General features: G+C 34.9%; 1 protein-coding gene across 1 annotated transcript in view; it reads right to left on the bottom strand.

The window, feature by feature from the left end:
* The window catches only part of TBX20 (T-box transcription factor 20), a 55,487-nt gene that overhangs the window by 15,291 nt on the left and 20,247 nt on the right, over positions 1 to 19,949 (bottom strand). The window contains exon 6 of the mRNA XM_060156027.1: positions 17,654 to 17,730. Coding sequence (XP_060012010.1) covers positions 17,654 to 17,730 — 77 coding nt within the window. The remainder of the gene's footprint in view (positions 1 to 17,653; positions 17,731 to 19,949) is intronic.

Raw genomic sequence — 19,949 nt, 5'->3', positions numbered from 1 at the left:
TCTTGTCTCTAAGAGGGAGAAAAAAGGGATTTATTGAAGTGATTTATTTTTGTCAGGCCTGGAAGGGAACTGAAAGCAATGGCAGTTCTTATATAAAGGATGGCATAATTAAATTATTGCCTTTTAAGTGATTGAAAACAGTGGTGCAAATCAGGGCCGTCTCTTCGAAGATGTTACGAAGAATAGACAGCTCATGTTGTTTACTTTATGTCTAATCCCTGTTTCCAGCAGAATGAAAAGTGCAAAGAATTTATTTAGCCTGGAAGACTACTGTGAGGATTTCTGGAATACTGTGCTCTGAAAAATAAGGGATAACTCACCTAATGGGTTAAGTGACTTATGTATTACAAGCTAGGACAGTACCTTGTAATGCTCAGTTCCGTTATATCCCAAAGTAAGAGACAATAGTTACTTTGGATTTTAATAGATAAGTAAAATGGGTACCATTATTGAAGGTTGGCCTTTCTAATATCTAACACTAAATTATTTTTCTAGGCAAAAAGCATACATCATTAGGTATCTTTAAGAGATCTCTTCTGACTAATGTGTAACCATCAATTCCAAGACTAATATACATGTAAGAGACACAATCATAGCCAGAAGGTGGGCAAAATACAGGGTAGCTGCAGTGATTATGTTGATTCTGCAAAAATGTTCAGAACTATTGGAAGTCATCTGAACTATCTGTTGAAACTCTAGATAAGCAAAACCAACATACTCTATCAGTATTGAACTGATTACCCTTCTTCTATCTCTGAAACTAGAGTACAAATTTCTTAATGATCAAAAAGCAAAACCTTCCCTTTTCCTTCACATTCTCCTTTGCACCATTGCTTTACCCAATATATTCCTCTTTAAATGCACTTACTAGATGGATGGCAATCATGTGTTTGCATGACCACCGTTACCACTACACTGTTGGCCTTTGAACGAGGGAGAGAACAATGCTTTCTTTATCTAGGCAGTGGTTCTCAAACTTTAGTGTATTATAGACTGAGTGTTTGTGTCCCCCAAATTCATGTTGAAATCTTAATCTCCAATGTGATGATTTTAGGATGTGAGGCCTTTGGTAGACCATTAGGTTTTAAGTGTGGAGCCCTCATAAATGGGATTAGTACCCTTATAAGAGAAAGGAGAGCTTGCTTTAGCTTTCTGTTCTTCAGCCATGTGAGGACACAGTGAGAAGATAGCTATCTGTGAACCACAGGCAGGTCCTCACCAAAAACTGAATCTGCCAGCATCTTGATCTTAGACTCACCAGCTTCCAAAACTGTGAGAAATAAATGTCTGTTGTTTAAGCTACTCACAGTCTATGGCATTTTTGTTATAGCAGCCCAACAGACTAAGACAGTGTTCATCAGAATTACCTGGAGGGCTGGTCAAAACGCAGATTTTTGGACCCCACCCTAGAGTTTCTAATTTAGTAAGTCTGAAGTATGGCTCAAGAATATTATTTCTAGCGTGTTTCCAGGTAACGCTGATGCTACTGACCTGGAGGCCACACTCGGAGAACCGCTGCCCTAGTGTAGTGGTTACTGGAACCTGCTTAGCTCGAATCCTAGCCCTGCCACTTGCCAGTTGTGTGCCTTTGGTCAAATTACTTCACTACTCTTTGTCTTAGTTTTCTCATCTGCAAAATGAGGGATATTAATATGACCTAGCTTTTAGGGTTATTATTAAGATTTAATGAGTTAAATACATATAGAGAGTTTATGTTTGTACTTGGCATATAATAAGTGCTCAATAAATGTTTATAGGTAACAAAATTAAATCACTGTTATTATTGAGTATCAAAATCATGTGTTCCTAAAGCTGGTTACATAATCATAATCATTTTAGATGAAATTGAGACTTCCAGTCGCTATAACTTGCTATGCTTCATTTAAACCATCCTACAATATACGTGTCAGAGAGAAAATTAAATAAAAAGTAAATATTATTTCAATTTACATTCTAACTTTCTCTCTTTCTAAATACAGACCCAGTAAAAAGCTGCATTCAGGGAGAAAATGACAGATCCATTAAAATCAAATCTAATTTACAGGAAACAAAATATTTAAAGTTGTCCGTGCTCATGAGTTTGCTCATGTTTACATCATATTTTACTAGTAGGCCTTTGTAAACAACTCCTTGTCACAATATTTTTCTAAAGATTTATGCAGATAATGTTATAAATTACTGGAAGACAATATATCAATATTTGTTGCTTCCACAAAGTACTTAATAAATGAAAACTTTAGATAATACAATTGGAGTTGTATTATAAATCATTTTAATTTGAGAACAGAAATATATTATGCAATACATTTTGGAAAAACAAAATAATCTTTTTAAAAGCTTTTAGATTTTAGCTTATTTTTATTTATGTGACTTAATCCTACTAATTTTTCTTTTCAATAGTAATACACATTTCTGGTTTTATATCATTATTAGCAACTTAAATAAGTAAACTGTACCACTGTGGAAAAAAAAAAAAAAACTAGTTTCTTAAGTCTAACTGTTGTGACTAGAACAAAGGTCTCATGCAAAGTACAGATTATTCAGCCTCTAAAAATAAACTTTAGTAAATTGTGAGGCAGGGAACAAATATCCTTTAGACACAGATAGAAAGAAAGACACAAGCAAGAAAAAAAGGAGGACAACTTATGACCATAAGTCAGTTGTGAGTAACTCTGCTGCTCTATCAAACCCGCTGATTTGTTTGAGACTGTTTTGTATTATAAATGTTTCCTCTTAGAAGCTGTGAATAAATGAGTAACGTTTTAAATGCAGGAACATAGCTTGCTAGTTAAAAGAATTTTGTGGTAACTACTTATATAATTTGAAAAGAAAAATTTAGTTCTGTTGAAAGTCATCCCTTCCTTTCTGTGGTTGTTGTTACCAGACTATTTTAATTTATTAAATTAATAGATTGTATTTAAAAGCAGACTTTAATCTGGTTACCAAACAAAATAACTTCCATTTTATGCATACAGTCTCTTATACTAACTCTGCCTTCATTGGAGATGATAAAAAGATGTTTCTTTACTAAGAAGCTGTGTGATCAGATTCCTTATCTGTGTCTGGGCTTTGCTTTCTCCTATAAAATGAGGGTGTGGTAGGGAAATGGTGGGCTGGATTAGATGATCTCTAAGATCCATTATGGCTCTAACAATTTATGAGTCTATAAATATATAAACAGAAGTAAAAATTAAAAAGAGTCATTTTGAAAAAGTCCAGTACTAGTTGCAAAGAACCCTGAGTTCTAACCCCAAATCTTCTACTAACTAATTGTGTGATCTGGCAGATCACTCTCTGGGCCCTACTTGCCTCATTGGTATAATGACAAAACTGGTTGGCTCCCCAAATCACTCCAGCCTTAAAATAAATGAAGCAGAGACCATTGTTACTAGCTTTTGCCATTTGCTTTCTTTAGTAGTTTTACTTTCGAATAGCCTGCCTCTCACTGGTGGTGGCTGCCTTTAACATCCAGGGTTTTTTGTTTGTTTTTTTTTTAGCTGACTTCATTGAAATTATGTTTCACTTTTACTTTATTACAGACACTGCATAATCTACTTTATAAGAGTCTCCATAATACTCAAGTATAGTTGTATTTATGAAAGATTAAGGGAATTAGCAAACTAAGTTATGAACCATAACCATTTCACTATTCACTAGGCTGTAGTTTAATCTATTTATTTTCTCAGGCAATACAATGCTCCCGCCCATATATATATATATATATATATATATATATTCTTCTGCTTTGCATAAATCAGTTATACTGGTTTTCTTCTAAAGATAGAATATAAGGAGTGATATGTGAACTTATGTTGTCGGCTATTTGGGTAACAACTATTAGGTTGGACTAATCAGTTCATGACACGCATGACTTCTTCAGGAGCCCTGAATGTCAGAATTTTCTTTTTCCCAAAGCTAGCCAGAATGCTTAGAAGAAAGCCCAGATACCAGCAGCAGGTATCCTAAATAGGGGAAGGTGAAGATGAGGAGGAGAGATGAACTAAGTACACAAAAGTATACTGCAGAAAGTCTTATTCTGGACCACATGTTAAGGAAAAAAGTGACTAATATGTTCAGAATTCAAAGGTAGAGGAGGATTTTTTAAAGAAATGGCTCTACTATAGGACATCTGGAGAGAGCACTGAGCAGGACTTCCATTCAGCTTCCCACTGAGTCCACCAAAATGATGCAAGTGCCAGCTGTCTGGATGGGACCCATGATGTAGAGAAGGAAAATCCACATAATCCTTACATTTCATTTCACCATGATTTTCCACTTCTCTGCCTCTAAGGTCATCAGCAGAGCTTCTGACAATTTAAAATTTATTCCGTTGGCAAGCTCACTAGAAGTTAGTGTAGGGAGGGTCTTGGATTGTACTCCAAGGACTCCTCATTCTAAGAAAGCATGAGGTACAAGAGGAACAAATGCATAATGTTTCAGAAGACTGATGCCACCTTTCTGTCCCTTCACATCATCTATGAGTGAAAGAAATAAGAAGGCAATATGTCCAGATAATCCTCTGGGAACTGGGCATCCCCTTCTGCCCTTTGATCAAGGACAATAAGAACAAAGGAAAAAGAATGAAATCTTTTGATCATTCCAGAAAAAAGGCTGTCACTTATATGGGAAAGAATATTAGATTGTCATCAGAGTTTGACAGCCATAGTTTATTCCAGGAGACACTGAAGTAACAACATATCTAAAATATGGCAGGAAAGAAAATGTGATGGAAGGATTGTGTATACCAAGTCCAACTGACTTTCACAAATGGAGGCCACAGACTGTCATGTTCATGCAAAAGACAAGGAATTTTGGTCCCACTATAGCCTTTCTTGAGGAACCAAGTAGAAAATGAACTTCAGACAACCAAAACACGGGAGAGATACTGACATAAGATGCATCAGGGACATTAAATATATATTTACTTATAGAACTAAGACTAAACCATGATTATAAGAAAGGATACAGTATTCTCCGACAAGGTAGATGAAATACAGTTCTCAAAAATGGGGGGGAGAATGGGGAAAGAACATGGTAAGTAGAATAAAGTTGTTGATTATATATGTTTATTAACTGGGATTAAAAGGATGTTACTTCAAATCAGATGCTGAAAAAGAGGGAAAGTAGGGGGGAAGAAAAAAGAAGTTACTAGTTAATTTCAATATTGCTTCTAGGAGGGGACTTAAAAGAAAATTAGAGGGAGAGTAGGAGTTCTTAACAGATATTAGTGTAAAGGAAAACAGAACAAGAGTATGAATCTTGCTAGTTACCAAAAAAAAGTATTAAAAAAAAGGTTGCTAATAAAATAGACCACATAGTAAAAGATTATTTATATAAAATACTTGTATATCTATTTAAATATAACAAAACAATATGCCACAACTGAGCCCAAACATATTACTGTATACATTACATGTATATTATATACTTACATAGTACAGATATATATATGTAATAAAATACTAATGTACATTGTTACATAAAAAACAAGGTGAAAATGTATAGAGTGTTAAAATTTAAGAAAAAGAAGCATATATAAACATGTATCTGCTTATATTAAAAAACATAATATATTAAAAAACAAGGATAAACAATGCTTTTTTTTTTTTTTTAATGGTTACCGATAGGAGAGGGAAGAAATAGGATGGAGGAGATATAGAATTTTGACTGTCTTTGAATAAGTCATGTTCTGTAGATTTGTCTTGAAACCATGTAAATCATGTATTAAATAACCATATAAGAAAATTATACTTTTTTAAATTCCAAAAAATAAAAAATACAATAAAACAAATGAACCTACATGTGTATCATTAGGTTAGTGGTATGAACAAAAAACAAAACAAAACTTAAAAAAAAAAACACAACACTGTAGTATCAACAGAATCTACACTAAGGACAAAAAGAACCACAGAAAGATTTTTAACTATTTTTAGTTGGCACATTGTTGGAGATATGCTGACATACATATTCTGAGATTGCTGTGCTTCTCTATGCTGTGAGATAAAGCAAAAAAGGAGCAATGACAGAATATTCTGTCATTCCTGGTGTTACTGAGAACTAGAGGCTCAGCATGAGAGAAAAGAAGTACAGATAAAAGGTCAGAGAGGTTAAGTAAAAACTTTATCATCCTGAATTGAAATAGAAAGTATCAGTATGAACTTAAGTAGGATTTTACCTTTAAAGTACATGTGGGTGTGCACACACATATCCTTCAAACTGAGGACAGAGACTATCTCTGGGGAGGGGGATTCTGAGAAGTGGAGGCTCACATTTGACTTATTTAAAGTTTGAGTACTGGATTCTTACACATTTTAAATATCATATTTTTCCATTTTAAAATGCAAATTTGGGAAATATTAGTAAAAGTGTTTTAATTCTTTAACAATAAACTGGATGATGTTTTCGGAGTCTTTCTAACACCAGCTTTCCCAAATACCTTTTATACTGTTCTCTAAAGGCCCTGAAAGTTTTCTCTGAAAGAGGAAAAAAAATTACAACCTAGTTTTCAGTTATTCATTATAGTTGAGGCACAAGATTAGACGATGGATAAAAATAACATAGATAATTGAAATTTACAGAGAATCTTAAGTATGCATCTCTGAAGTTATTACTCTGTCATCCTACTCTGTCATCTTCTGGCTTGAACTACAGGTGCTAAAATGACCCTAAGGCATGTCTCAAAAACTACCATTGTAAAGATAGGGAGGATAAGGTGTTGGCAGAGATCAGATCTCACCAGCTTTGTCAATTAGCATCACCATATGGGCCTCAAAATGAAATTCTGAGTTTCTTCATTTTAAATACCATCCTAAGGAGGTAAAATTTCTGGGTAGAAGTTTTCCTTGCTGCCAACATTTCCACAGCCCCTTAAAGCTCTAAGCCTGTGATCAGCAAACTTACTCTGTAAAGGCCTGGTAGAAAATAGTTTAAGCTTTGCAGGCCTTAGGATCTCTGTCAGATATACTCAGCTCTGTCACTGTAGCATGAAAGCAGCCACATACAATACATAAATTGAAAAATGTGACTGTCCTGCAATAAAACTTTATAGACAATATATTTTAATTTTATATTATTTTTGCATGTCACAAAATGTTACTTTTATAACTTTTTCAACCATTTAAAATGTAAAGACCATTCTTAGCTTGTGGGCTATACCAAACAGGTGGCAGACAGCAGGGTTTGCCAACCCCTGCTCCAAGCTATTTGCCTGATTAGAGATGGGCCCCACTCACCCCACACTGCTCTTTATGAGAAACTTACTGCCTCAGAAATTCCAGAAGCCAGCTTAGAGCTGTGTTAGAACCAACACTGCTTGCTTTCTAGCACCAGAAGTCATTATTTAAGACCTAGGAATTATCCATAAACTGAACCTCTTTAGCAAACCTGCCAAAATACTTGCTGCTCCATGGCTTGATGCAGGTAAAACTATAAATTTCCAGAATAGCAGATTTGCAACTTTGTTTCCTGAAGTTTTCTTCTTCATCTAAACTAATAGTGTTTGAGCTCTGAGCAAGAAGGCCTGATTCCCTCTGGGCTTGTGTCCAAATTTCATGTGTTTGAAAGTTTTGTTCAATCCCAGGGAGTTTTAAACATATTTTATAGAGACTCTCAGTGTGAAGGGAGAGTGCCAACTGCATACTTTGACATTTTAGCCACAGGAAAGGAGTGAGGGAAGCATCAAACAGCGTGCGGTTCATTGCTGTACAGGGAGGAAAGCTACTTGGGGGAATGGGGAAGAAATGAAAAGCCCTCTGTCAGAGCTTCACCTAAACCCCACCTTGGAGCAGCGGAGATTAATGATAATGGCAGATCTTTGAGCAGTTGATGAGAAGCAGATTCTTACACGGCTGGAGGCCATGAGGAAGGGATCCCACAGCAGCACCCTCTCAGCTAGCACACTGTGGTCTTGGTGCATTGAAGGATGCGGGGCTAATGACCACCACCGGCTCTGGAGGAGGGCCATGAGGTTGCTTTGCTGGGCATGGTGAGGGAACAGCTGATTTCCAGCTGCTGAGGCAGACAGGGTAATATAATCAATGCAAAGGTAAAACTCCCTTTTCCAAGGCTATCTCCACCTACCTGCAACAACTTCCTAACCCAAATAGAATAATTTTATTTCCAAATTGGCACACTCACAGTAAGTTTAAATTATTACCCCTTCTTCAGTCTGCACCTGCAAGATTAAACAAAGAGCCACATGATTTTATTCACAATTAATCTCAGCTCCTAACGCTAAACAGACATCCCATTCTATACATGAGCTAGAGAAAGATAATTGGAATTACAAAACACTCAGCAATTCAAAAGAAGAAAACCAATTTTTAAAAACGGAACAAGTGATCTCTTTTGAAACAGACTTGTTCCAAGAAACAAATGTTTTAAGTCTCTAATTTGTAGTTTCAAGTTTTTAGTGAGATTTAAGAAGACCCTATACTAATAAAGCAGGGACTAGCAGGAATGAAAAGGAAACAATCTGAAAATGTAAAAGTATACTTGAAAGTCACAAAATAATAATTACTACATTTTAAAAGAACTCAATAAGGACAGCAAACAGAATACCGGATGCTGTAGAAAACAGAATCAACAAATTAGAAGACTCATATAGGAAATTCTTCCAATATCAGAGTAAACAGTTAAAGAAATAAAAATTATTAAACAAAAGATGAAAGAAGTAGGGAATAGATTCAGGAGTTGTAACATTTATATAATAGGAATTTTAGTAGGTCTGAATAGAGCAGAACAATGAGAAGCAAAAAGAATAAGGAAGAGGAGGAAAAAAAAAGAACAAGAAAATTTTCCTGAGATAAGTAACGACTTGAGTTTTCAATTGGAAGGGCTCAGTTACATTGTAAATACGAATGAAAAAAATTTACAACTGAACAAATACTGGTACAATTTCTGAATTTCAAAGGAAACTTTCTAAAAGCATTTTTATCGGATAGGAAAAAAAGGTAATTTTCCAACGAAGGAAAGAGAGTGAATTTAGCATCAGCTTTTACCCTATCTACAGTATTTAAAAACTAGATGACAAAGGAAGGTTGAAAGAGTTCTGAGGAGAAAGACAGTGACGCTAGTCAGGTTATAATAATGGCAACAGATACTCTCAGATATGTATGAACTGATAAAGAGGGTCACCCATATATCCTTCCTCAACCAATTACTCAACATTTTTCAACAACTGAGAATAAAGTCAGAACACAATTCCAGTAATCAGAGTATAACAGAAGAAATGAGCGTTAAACAATGAAATGAGTGTGACTAGAATTAAATTTAAATGATTGTGGTTGATGTATTTGTGATCCTTACATTAACATTAAGAAAAAGAATTGAAAAAGAAGATAAAGAAGATGCATGAATAAACTGGATTTTAAATCCCAGATTTTTTAAATCAATGCTATAGGTTGAGGGAGGGGCAGTACAAGGAAAAAATCACATACTAAATATCTCCTATTTTACAAGAAAAGAAAATGTATAGTTTCATTCCTAACAATAACAGAGAAATATCAATTTTACAATTATGTCTTTCAGAATTTAAAAGCATAATTATATTAAGAAGAAATATAATGAACATTAGAGAAAGGACTTTGGTTTCAAACTAACCTGGTATAAGGCTCAGCTGTCACAAATTACCGTATGTGAATTTGAATAAAGTATTAATCTCTTTAAGCTTCATCTTAATAGGGATGATAGTCATTCTTTATTAGAGAATTATTTTGAACTGTAGCTGAAATAAAATGTGTCAACTGCATAGCTCACTGGCTGACATGTGGTGGCTGTGGAATGTTAACTGTAATTAAAGCGGGGTGGGGTGGGGGGTGGTGCTGGGACTTGATAAATTTAACAAAAGACAGGAAGAGAAAATAAGGAGTAAAACAAATAGTTGAATTAAACAGAGAGCAGAAACAGGTAGAAAGAAACAATACCAAATATATCAGTGGTCATGGTACTTGGAGATAGATTAAATTTTTCAACTAAAACACAAAGACCTTCAGACAAAGTTTTAAAAATACAGATACTCTGTATGACATCTTTAAAGACACATCATTATTTACTCAACAAATATTTGAGTGTTTACTCTATCCCAGGCACTATTCTAGGCTCTGGGGATATAGTAGGAAGCAAAAGACAAGGCATTGGACCAGATATTGGGGGCTGCATAACCTAGGCAGAGGGTAAGTAAGTATAAAGGCCCTAACTGGGGCTAAGATGGGTCTGGGCATGTTCAAAGGAAAGTGAGCAAGACAAAGGTAGGTAAGTTCAGAGAGGTAACTGGGAGGGCTGGAATCAGATTCTATGGGACCTTTCAGGCCTTGTCTGGACTTTGGATTTTACTGTGAATGGGAAGATGAGTCACTCTGAGCAAGAGTGATGTGATCTGACTTCCTTTCTTTGATAAGATCATTCTGATTGGTGAACTGAAAATGGACTTAAGAACAGTAAGAGTGGGAGTAGAAAGATCAATTAGGAAATTAATGTAATAATTCAGGAAAGAGATGATATTGTCCTAGATAAGAGTGGTAGCAGTGAGAATGGTAAGAAGTAGTTGGACTCCTCTGGATATAGTTAGAATGATTAGTTGCCTGCATGTGGAAAGAGAAAGAGGGGTCAGCAAGGGTGACACCCAGTCTTTTGGCTGGAGCAACGGGAGGGATGCAGCTGAGAAGGGAACTGTAAGAGGAGAGCAGGTGTAGAAGAGTGTAGTTGGGCATCCTGTTGTAGATGTGAGGTACCCTTAGCAGAGACGGAAAAGTAAAAGAAATAGCCAGCCAGAGCTTCGACTCCAGAGAGGCCAGAACCAGAGATGTAAATTTGATAGTAGTCAGCATATAATGGCATTTAAAGGCATGAAACTGGTGATATCACCTAGGAAGGGGATGCGAACTGAGAAGAGAAGAGGTCCAAGGACTAAGGCCTGGAACACATTACTGTTTACAGATGGAGGACAAGGGGAAGAACCAACAAGGGGATGGAGAAAGAATGGCCAATGGAGTAGAATAAAAACCAGAGATTGTGAGAGATCTTGGAAGCAAAGAGGAAAAAGGGAGAGAATAAACAACAGTGTCAAACCCTGGTAATAGGTGAAGTAAGATAGGACTGAGAATTGACCATTGTGGTTAGCAATGGAGAGTTCACTGGTGACCGGGACAGAGGTGGACTGGTGGGGTAGTGTGGGTGAAACTCTAAATGACAGGGTAGAAGAGACAAAGGGAAGAGAGGAACTGAGAAGAGAATACACACAACTCTTTTTAAGGAGCTTTACTATAAGAAGGAGTCGAAAACTGGGAAAATCAGTAACTCAAGAGACACATGGCATCAAGAGAAGGTTGTTTTTTACTTAATGAAAGAAATGTCAAGATATTTGTTTGATTATGCAAGAGAAAGAGGGGTCTATTGCTGTAGGGACAAAGATTTTTAAAAATTGGAAGGCAAATAAAAGCAAAAAATGTTAAGATATACCAATATAAGATGAGACAAAGTAGAACTTAAGACAGGCATTAAATGGGATAGAAGTAAATGATCATTTGACTGATAAATTATGGAACAAACTAAGAAAGGAGTTAAAGAAGTATTCCTCAAAAGAATAGTGCACCCAGATGAATTTATGGGCAAGACTGTAAAGTATCACTTCTTTGGATTTAAACGGATCAAACAATAAAAAGAAGGAAGATATTTCAGTTTATTCAAACAAACTAGCAGAAACCTGATACCAAAGACTGACAGAGAAGTAAAGAAGAAACAAAGTATATCTCTGTTATGAAGACTGATACAAAGAGTCTTAAATAAAATATGAGTAAGTTAAATCCAGCAATATATTACAAGAAAAACAGATAAAATCCAGATAGGATGTATTCCAGAAATACAAGGATGGCTCAACATAGTATGACTAGAATTAATCATATTTTTATTTAAAAGTAGAAAAATAATTTAAATTGTCTCAGTGGATGTTAAAAGAGCATTTAATATAAATTCAGTTAACATTCAGGATAGCAAAATATTCTTAATTTAGGCATACCTCAATATGATAAAGCATATCAATCTGAAACCAACAGCCAGTGAAAACCATATATAATGATAAAACATGAGGTGTTACTAAATAAGTCAAGGACAAGAGAAAAATGCTAACTATCATCATTTTTTAATAGTATTCCGGAAATTTTAGTCAGTGTAATAAAACAAGAAAAAGACATTGTTAAAGGCGTAAATCCTAGAAAGAAAACGATAAAATGATCATTTTTGCAAATGATATAGAAATCTAAGTGGATAACTCAAGAGAATAAAAGGAAAAATTGTTAAAACTAATTTTTTTAAGTTCAATAAAATGGCAGGATGCCAAAGACATATAGGAATCAATAGCTTTTTACAGACTAGACCGATTTCTAATTAAAAATTCTAGTACATTCTAGACAAAAGAAAGGTAACGTGAGCCACGTATGTAATTTTTAATAGTCTAGTTGTCACATTTTGAAAAAGCAAGTGAAATTAATTTTAGTATTTTATTTAACCCAGTATATCTCCAAAATATTATTTCAACATGTAATCAATATCCTAAAACTATTGTTGAGATACTTTCAGTCTTTTATTTCATACTAAACCCTAAAAATCAGTGTTTGGGTTTTTTTGTTGCTTGTTTTTTTGTATTTGTTTTGTTTTTTGGTGCCTATGGTATTTCTTAATATGGAATAGCCACATTTCAGGTCCTCACTAGCCATCTGTGGCTAGTGGCTATTTAACTGGACAATGTAGCTTTGTGCCTAAGAAACTGTGTAGGACTTATAAACTTGAAAATACCAAAACTTCTAAAGAACATAAGAAGAGGTTTTAGTAAAAAGACAAACATATGACATACTCCTAGAAGTCTCAATACTGTAAAGATATCATTTTTCTCCCCCAAATTATTATATAAATTCAACACAAGCCCAATCAAAATTCCAATGACGTTTTTTGGGAAGACTGGACAAAATTCCAGAGACTGGAAGCATAAATGTCAAAGAATGTCAAGAAAATTTGAAAATGACAAGTAAAAAAAGATCTGGAGTTTGTCATATCAGATATCTATACCTATCATCAAATATTTATATATTATACCAATTTACCAAAATTATAACAATACAATACTGGCAGATCAATAAGGAGACTAAAAACAACTATAGGTAAGAATTTAGTATATGATAAAGGGGAAATTTTTTAAAAGTGGGAAGGAATATATTAGTAAATATATAGTTTTGGGGCCACTTATAAAAAATATACAATAACATCTATTTTATATTTTATACAAAATCAATACTGCATGAGTTAAGTATTTAAATAAAAACCTAGAAAGCAATAAAATGATAGAAAATCTGTAGTTGAATATTTACCTATTTATGTTTTTTTGGACTAGAGAATCTTTTTAAGATAGAAATCATAAAGAGAACAATACATTTGGTGATGAAATATTCTGTTTATCAAAAACATAAGTAAAAAGCTAATTTCAAACGGATAAAATAATTCCAATATATATTAACAATAAAAATATTAATACATAAGAACAGCTTTTATAGATGAATAAGAGAAAAGATGAACAATCCAAAAGAAAAAAACAATGGGCGAAGGACATAAATAGGTCAATTTACAAAAGAGAAATGCAGAGTTTCACCTATCAAATTGGCAAAGATAACAAGATGATGATCATATTTCACAAATGTGCAAAGAAATGGACACTCTTGATCATGACATGGACAATCTTTCTTGAAGGAAACTTGGCAGTATATATGAAAAGCCTTTAAAACATGCATATCTTTCCATTTATATGAGGTACCTAAACTAGACAAATTCATTGAGACAGAAAGTAGAATAGACATTACCAGGGGCTGTGGAGAGGAGGAGTAGAGAGTTACTGTTTAATGGGTACAGATTTATTTGTTTGGGATGTTGGAAACATTCTGGAAATGGATATGGTGATGGTTGTATAACATTGTGAGTGTACTTAATGCCACTGAATTATACACTTAAAAATGCATATTTTACCACAATTTTAAAAAATTCCATTGCATGACTATAAAAATTTATTAAACCATTCTCCTATTGTTGAACATTCAGGTTTTCCCCAAAATTTAACAATTAAAAATAACATTATGGTTAAAATAATGTGTATCCTTTTACACAGCATTTTTATTTGTTAGTATTTATCCTATAGTAATAATGAGTAACATGTGTAAAGATATACATTTTACTTCCTGGCACTGTTTGTCATAACAAAGAGTGGGAAACCTAAGTAACTAACATTATAGGATTGGTCAAATTATTGTACACAATGGAAAATTAGACAGCCATTAAAAAGTATACTACAGACATATACCTATTGATATTAAGGGAAAAATGATTAAAAATAGTGTGTGTGGTAAACTTCAAAGGAAGTTAATGTCCATATGTGCATAGGAAAGTATCTGGAAGAATATATAAGTTTTGTCAGTGGTTATCTCTGAGTGAATGGGATTTTGTTACTTTTTTATGCTCTTTTTCTTGCTTGTCAGTATTTTTTTGCAATAAGCATGAACTCTAATTGTAAAAAACAAAGCAAACAAACAAACAAAAAAACTTAACAGAAGAAACTTAATTTTGAACATTTAAATATCTTCATAGTCATTTCTGCTTTCTCCGAAGTAATACCATGCCTTCACTTACTATACAAAGTGCCCCTTCCCTCCCCACAAAAGAAAAACCAACTGATAGAGTGTCTGTAAGTTATTTATTATATGGCACCAGCAGATAATTCTTTCCCTGAACTAAATAACTATAAATTAGATTATATTAAGAAATCCCTTTGAGCTTTTGATTTGCTTCTTGGCTGTCCATTGTAGGTATATGTGCAAAGCATCTAATGAAAACACTTTCTACTTTTGGTAATGAGTTGCCTTTTATAAATGAGGGAGATGCTGTCCCTGGAGAAGGCTGCACATGAAGTATGTAAGACATTCAGGTATCTGAATGGAACCTCATAAAATGAGAGCAAGACAACCAGAATGCCCTTTAGAGTATCCTCAAAGTTTGTGCAGATGTAGAAAGAATAATACTGTGAGTTTAGAGGTATAAGGCAAACAGATCCAATCCTAAAGGCATTTTTGTTTGGGTGTCCCACACAGTAGCTGTAAATCTAGAACAGGAAACTTGAAATCATTAAGGTCACATATTTATAACATCATATTCAATTAGGTTAGAAAAGTGCAATTTCTGTCATCATGTCCTAAAAAGATGTGTTTTTCTCTCAGATCTCTTATTAAAAAAAGCTCTCTATATTGTTACAAATAGGGCTGTTTTCAGTCAGTTACAAGGAGCAATTCAATTACTAGATGGTTTAGTGCAGTAACTGACTCCAGACTAATTTAATTTCTTTAGGTCTCCAAAGATCAATTGATCTGATTTGTCCCATCCCCAAAGGCTGCTTAGAAAAAATTCAGACTGAAATACCTGGAAATGAAATCCAAAACCTTGGCCAATTTCACACTACTTAGGTCATCTTGCAAACTTGCAGCTAGTTACATAAGATGCTCTCTTGGCCCTCAGACCATTGAAAGCTTCTTAGCTTCATGTACATGTGAGTGTTCCCCACATCAGGATGTTTATTAAATAAGTGGAAAATGTGGCTGCGTGTGTTATCAAATCCGTCTCTCTAAAGGGTAGTGAGTCTGGGTACTTGTCTCTCGTGAGCACAAGTGCAACAAAAGGGGCTATTTTTACTCTAGGAGTAGTTTATTAAGACTATTAAAAGTAGCTTAGATGGGGTAAAACTATGCTCATCTAATAAAATATAATTATTTTACATTTTGAGATTTAGAAGTGCTTTCATAAATGTCATCTTACATGGTTCTCATAATAAACCTTTGAAGTAAGCAGGGTTATTTTCTCCATTTTTCTAGATGAGGAAACAGATTCAGGGGTTAGGTGACTTCTCTAGGATCACTCAGGCAGGAAAAGGCAGAGCTGGGGCTCTAACCCATGACTTTGTCTCTATATACCATGCTCATCCACTGATTTGAGACAGAAGATATGATGCCCACTGTAAAAACACATCACTTACTTCCCGACTGAGCCACTATTTTCATTCTTGCCTGACCCCTGACTAGAACGGAGAAAAAGTTCACATATTAAAATCCCATTTGCATAAACCCAGTCTGAATCAGTACCTCTGGCACTCCAGAAATAGGAGATAAAAAAGGCCACACCTAAATGCAAGTAGCCTTTGTAAATGGACTCCTTTGTCACCCACGCTGCTGATACCACTTTCTCACTGACTTGGGTCTTATGACCTATTTGCACGCCTATGTCCCACCTAATTGGAGAGTTATCTCCTTGCCATCTCTCTGCATTTTGCAATGGATTTTTCAACAAGCTCAAGTTTCCTTCCCTGATCTCTCAATACCCCACAGTCACTTGTCAAGCACTCCAACTAATTAATCTTTTCTACTCAGATGCCACAGTTCTACCCAACTTTCAGTCTCTCCTGCTGGATACTTTGTCTCCCCACTGAGCTTCTATATCTGTTCCCACAAGTCAAAACCACACGCCTATGCTCTGCCATTTGGGAAGGATGAGGGAAGGATAAGACAGATGTTGCTAAAACACGTAATCATCCTTTAATTTGAGTTTCCAGGACAGGTCAGAGAGAAGTGCTGAGGTCAGATGTGACCATGTGGTAGGTAACAAAGAGTGTGGCAGAAACACGTAGCAGTCGGTAGGGAAATCACACAAAGATTTGGAGATAAAGCTAGGGTACCCCACCTGTCAAAAGATTCCAGGCCACGTAAAAGATCAGATACAGAAGATGAGTAAGATCTGACGATCTAATGTGTGAAATGGTGACTATAGTTGATAACATTGTATTATATAATTCAAATTTGTAAAGAGAGTGGAACTTAAATGTGCTCACCAAAAACAAAACAGAATAAGTACAGAAAGTTACATAGTATGTTTAAGGGATACAAATAATCTTCTCCTTGAAAAAAACATTTTTTGACATTAATTTTGGGCAAACTATGCACCTCAATATGGTCATTACTCATCACGTAGACAGTCTCACACCGTGTGAACCATTTTAATTAAATAAAAAGTGGGGTAAATTACGGCACATGATTGTCACTTGCCTTCTTAAAGGTCCTGAGATCTGATAGCTTTCCTATTAAGTATAAGCAGTCTATGCTGTAGGTAAAATATACCCCTTGATTTAAATGGCCTCTCCTTGTTTCAAAATTCCAAACTACCTTTATAGTCTTTATGTTAACAAATATATCCACTTCAGAAGGGAAAGGCTATTAAGAATCTATTTCTCTGTGGATTGCCACTCAAGACATGAAGCTTAATATCATGTAGAGGACTGTGTCTTTGATAACAAAGAAGCCCCGTTGAAAAAACGTCCTGTCCAAAGAAACCACTTCACTCAGAAATTGAGTGTAGAATAGATCCAGCTGCTGCAGCTGTCAAAGCTTAAGCAGTTGCATATCTACAGGGTTTATAACTGGAAGGGAAGGTGGGGCAGAGAACTGGAGACTATACAGAGTATTGGAGACTCTATACAGTGAGGTTATGGCTCTTTGGTGTTGAAAGGAGTGTGCTCTTACAAACTAGTGCTTCTCTTTATCTTATCTAGGCAAAAAAGTAAACAGAAAATTCTCATTACCTCTCAATGTCAGTGAGCCTGGAGGAGTCCCGGAATCCTTTGGCAAAAGGATTACTATCTATTTTCAGCTTGGTTATCTGGAAAGGGAAGAAAGTGTAACAAAACTGTATCATTTCCATGGTCAAGGAAATAAAATCAGAAATAAAAAGTTTGTTCATTTTCCATCATGGCACCCCAAGAATATCTTAATGTCTCTCAGTATTGTGATAGAGGTTAAAATTGCTAAGGAAGTTCACAAGAGGCCTAAATTGGGTGGAATGGTCAGAGAAGGCCTCAGAGAGAAGGAAGTAGTTGAGGACAGACTGGTCCTAAAACAGGCTGGAAGTCAATGGATAGAGACAGTTTGAAATGGGGGCCTTTTACAAACAGTGTGGCTGCCGTGTGAAGTATTTAAGAGAGTAGTGAAAGGCTAGAGCTCGACTGGGGAATAGGGAAGCTGTCTAGAAGGCCAGCATTGGTGAGTAATGGGGAATAAAAACAAGAACGTTACCTCATGCTGACTTGGCAGCCTCATTTGTTAATACCATGGGTACCGATATATACCATAATGGATACCACAATAGTAACTTCATGTTCAATACTATATGAAATACCTGACATAAATACATGATATAAAGCTTTCAGCATATAAATTTACCCCTGTTCCCCTTTCCATCTGACTAAATAAGAATCAAATTAGTGGGTCTCTTATTATCCTCCCATATAATGTTACTTACAGACTCTATGCTTATATGGAAAAAAAAATTTCCTAATAAGAATCATAGTCTGAAGTATTAAGTGTCTGTGTTGTGCTAGTCATAATTTTCACAATATTAATGTAGAAAGATCCATTAAAATATATGCACTGCACCTTCACGGAAAAATGTTAGGTTACAAAGAAAATAAATAAATAAAACATTGATTAAAAGATGCTCTACTTGCAAAATTTCTGAGTGTTAAGAGCTAAAAGGAATGGAGGAGAATTATTGGAATTAGAACGACAGACACCTTTAAAGAGAGTCATAGGTCATTTGTGTCAAAATGAGAACCCACATTCATCTTTGGAAAGAGAGACACACACAGAGTAGTCTTAACCTGGAAAAAAAGTTATAGATTGAGGGCGGCATGCCTTCCTCATTCAAAGTAAGGAATAAACACAATCAAAAATATATCTATTTTGAGATATATAATAGTTTGAAATACTATTTTGCCAATAAGCAACTTTCCCTTTGATCAGAGTGTATCTACTTTTCATTTTAAACTATTAACATCTAAAGAATTTTTTTTTCATTACAAAAGACAGTCTTTTTTTTTTACTTTTCAAGTTTTCTTAATGTGAGCTAACCAATGTACAAGCTGCAAAAAGCTATTTACCTCACTTGAAATAGAACTTCCCACACTATCCTTACCAGAGAGACTGAACTTCTCTATCATTAACACTGGCAAGTTGTAAGATTGATTCTTTGATATTAGTTTTTAAGGACACTTGACAGTGCCTCAGAAATGCTCATTATTGTCCCATGCACATTCACTCTAGAGTAGCCAAAAATAAAATTGCTAATTTCCTTTTCAGCTTAGTTAATGGACAATGGTAAACAGTGAAGGAAATAAGCTAGATAAGTAAGAAACCTGTTCTTAATGGACAGCAACAGGTCTTTGTGTGCATAGAAAGAAATATACAGGAACCACTGAGGTTGCCCCTAAAGTGTGGCCATCAAGAGTTTGTAGAGAACATTCTCTCACACTCAGCCACCCCTTTAATTAAGGGCATGGATTTCTAAAGGGTGAAAGCCATTCTTCTAGCCATTCTTTCAGACTAGGATTTAGTATTAAAGGTCAGTTTTCAGGGCAAAGATAAAAAGTTTTATTTGTTTGAAATAAATTACAAACATTTTCTAAAGCCCAAGCAGTCAATATATTCTAGAATTGTAAAACACCAACAAGATTTTTAAATCCTCAAAAATGGGATTTCTTTATCTTTTTCTACTGAATAATTATAAATGAAAATACTTTAGATTTCTAAAGTGCTTTATAGTTCATGAAAACACTTTCACAATAATTTATCAACAGAAATGAGATCACATGGTCCCTAAAATTCCATGGAGCAGGCAGAGGCATACATAGAACTGGAAGTGGTTTAAGTGCCACTAAAGAAGCTGGCACCACGTCCCCTGCAGTGTTAGGTGATGTTAAGTGTGTACCAAACCCAGATAAAAGCTTCAAACTGAAACTGTAAGATACAGCAATAAAGTTAAGTCTTCAAGTTCAATTCTTACAAGCTCATTTATAAAAAGTGAATGGATTTGCCAATGGATAA

The sequence above is a fragment of the Lagenorhynchus albirostris genome, chromosome 8 (genome assembly GCF_949774975.1).
Source record: "Lagenorhynchus albirostris chromosome 8, mLagAlb1.1, whole genome shotgun sequence".
Lineage (NCBI taxonomy): Eukaryota > Metazoa > Chordata > Mammalia > Artiodactyla > Delphinidae > Lagenorhynchus > Lagenorhynchus albirostris.
The sequence above is the reverse complement of the archived record's forward strand: the minus strand, read 5'-3'. Positions and strand labels throughout refer to the sequence as shown.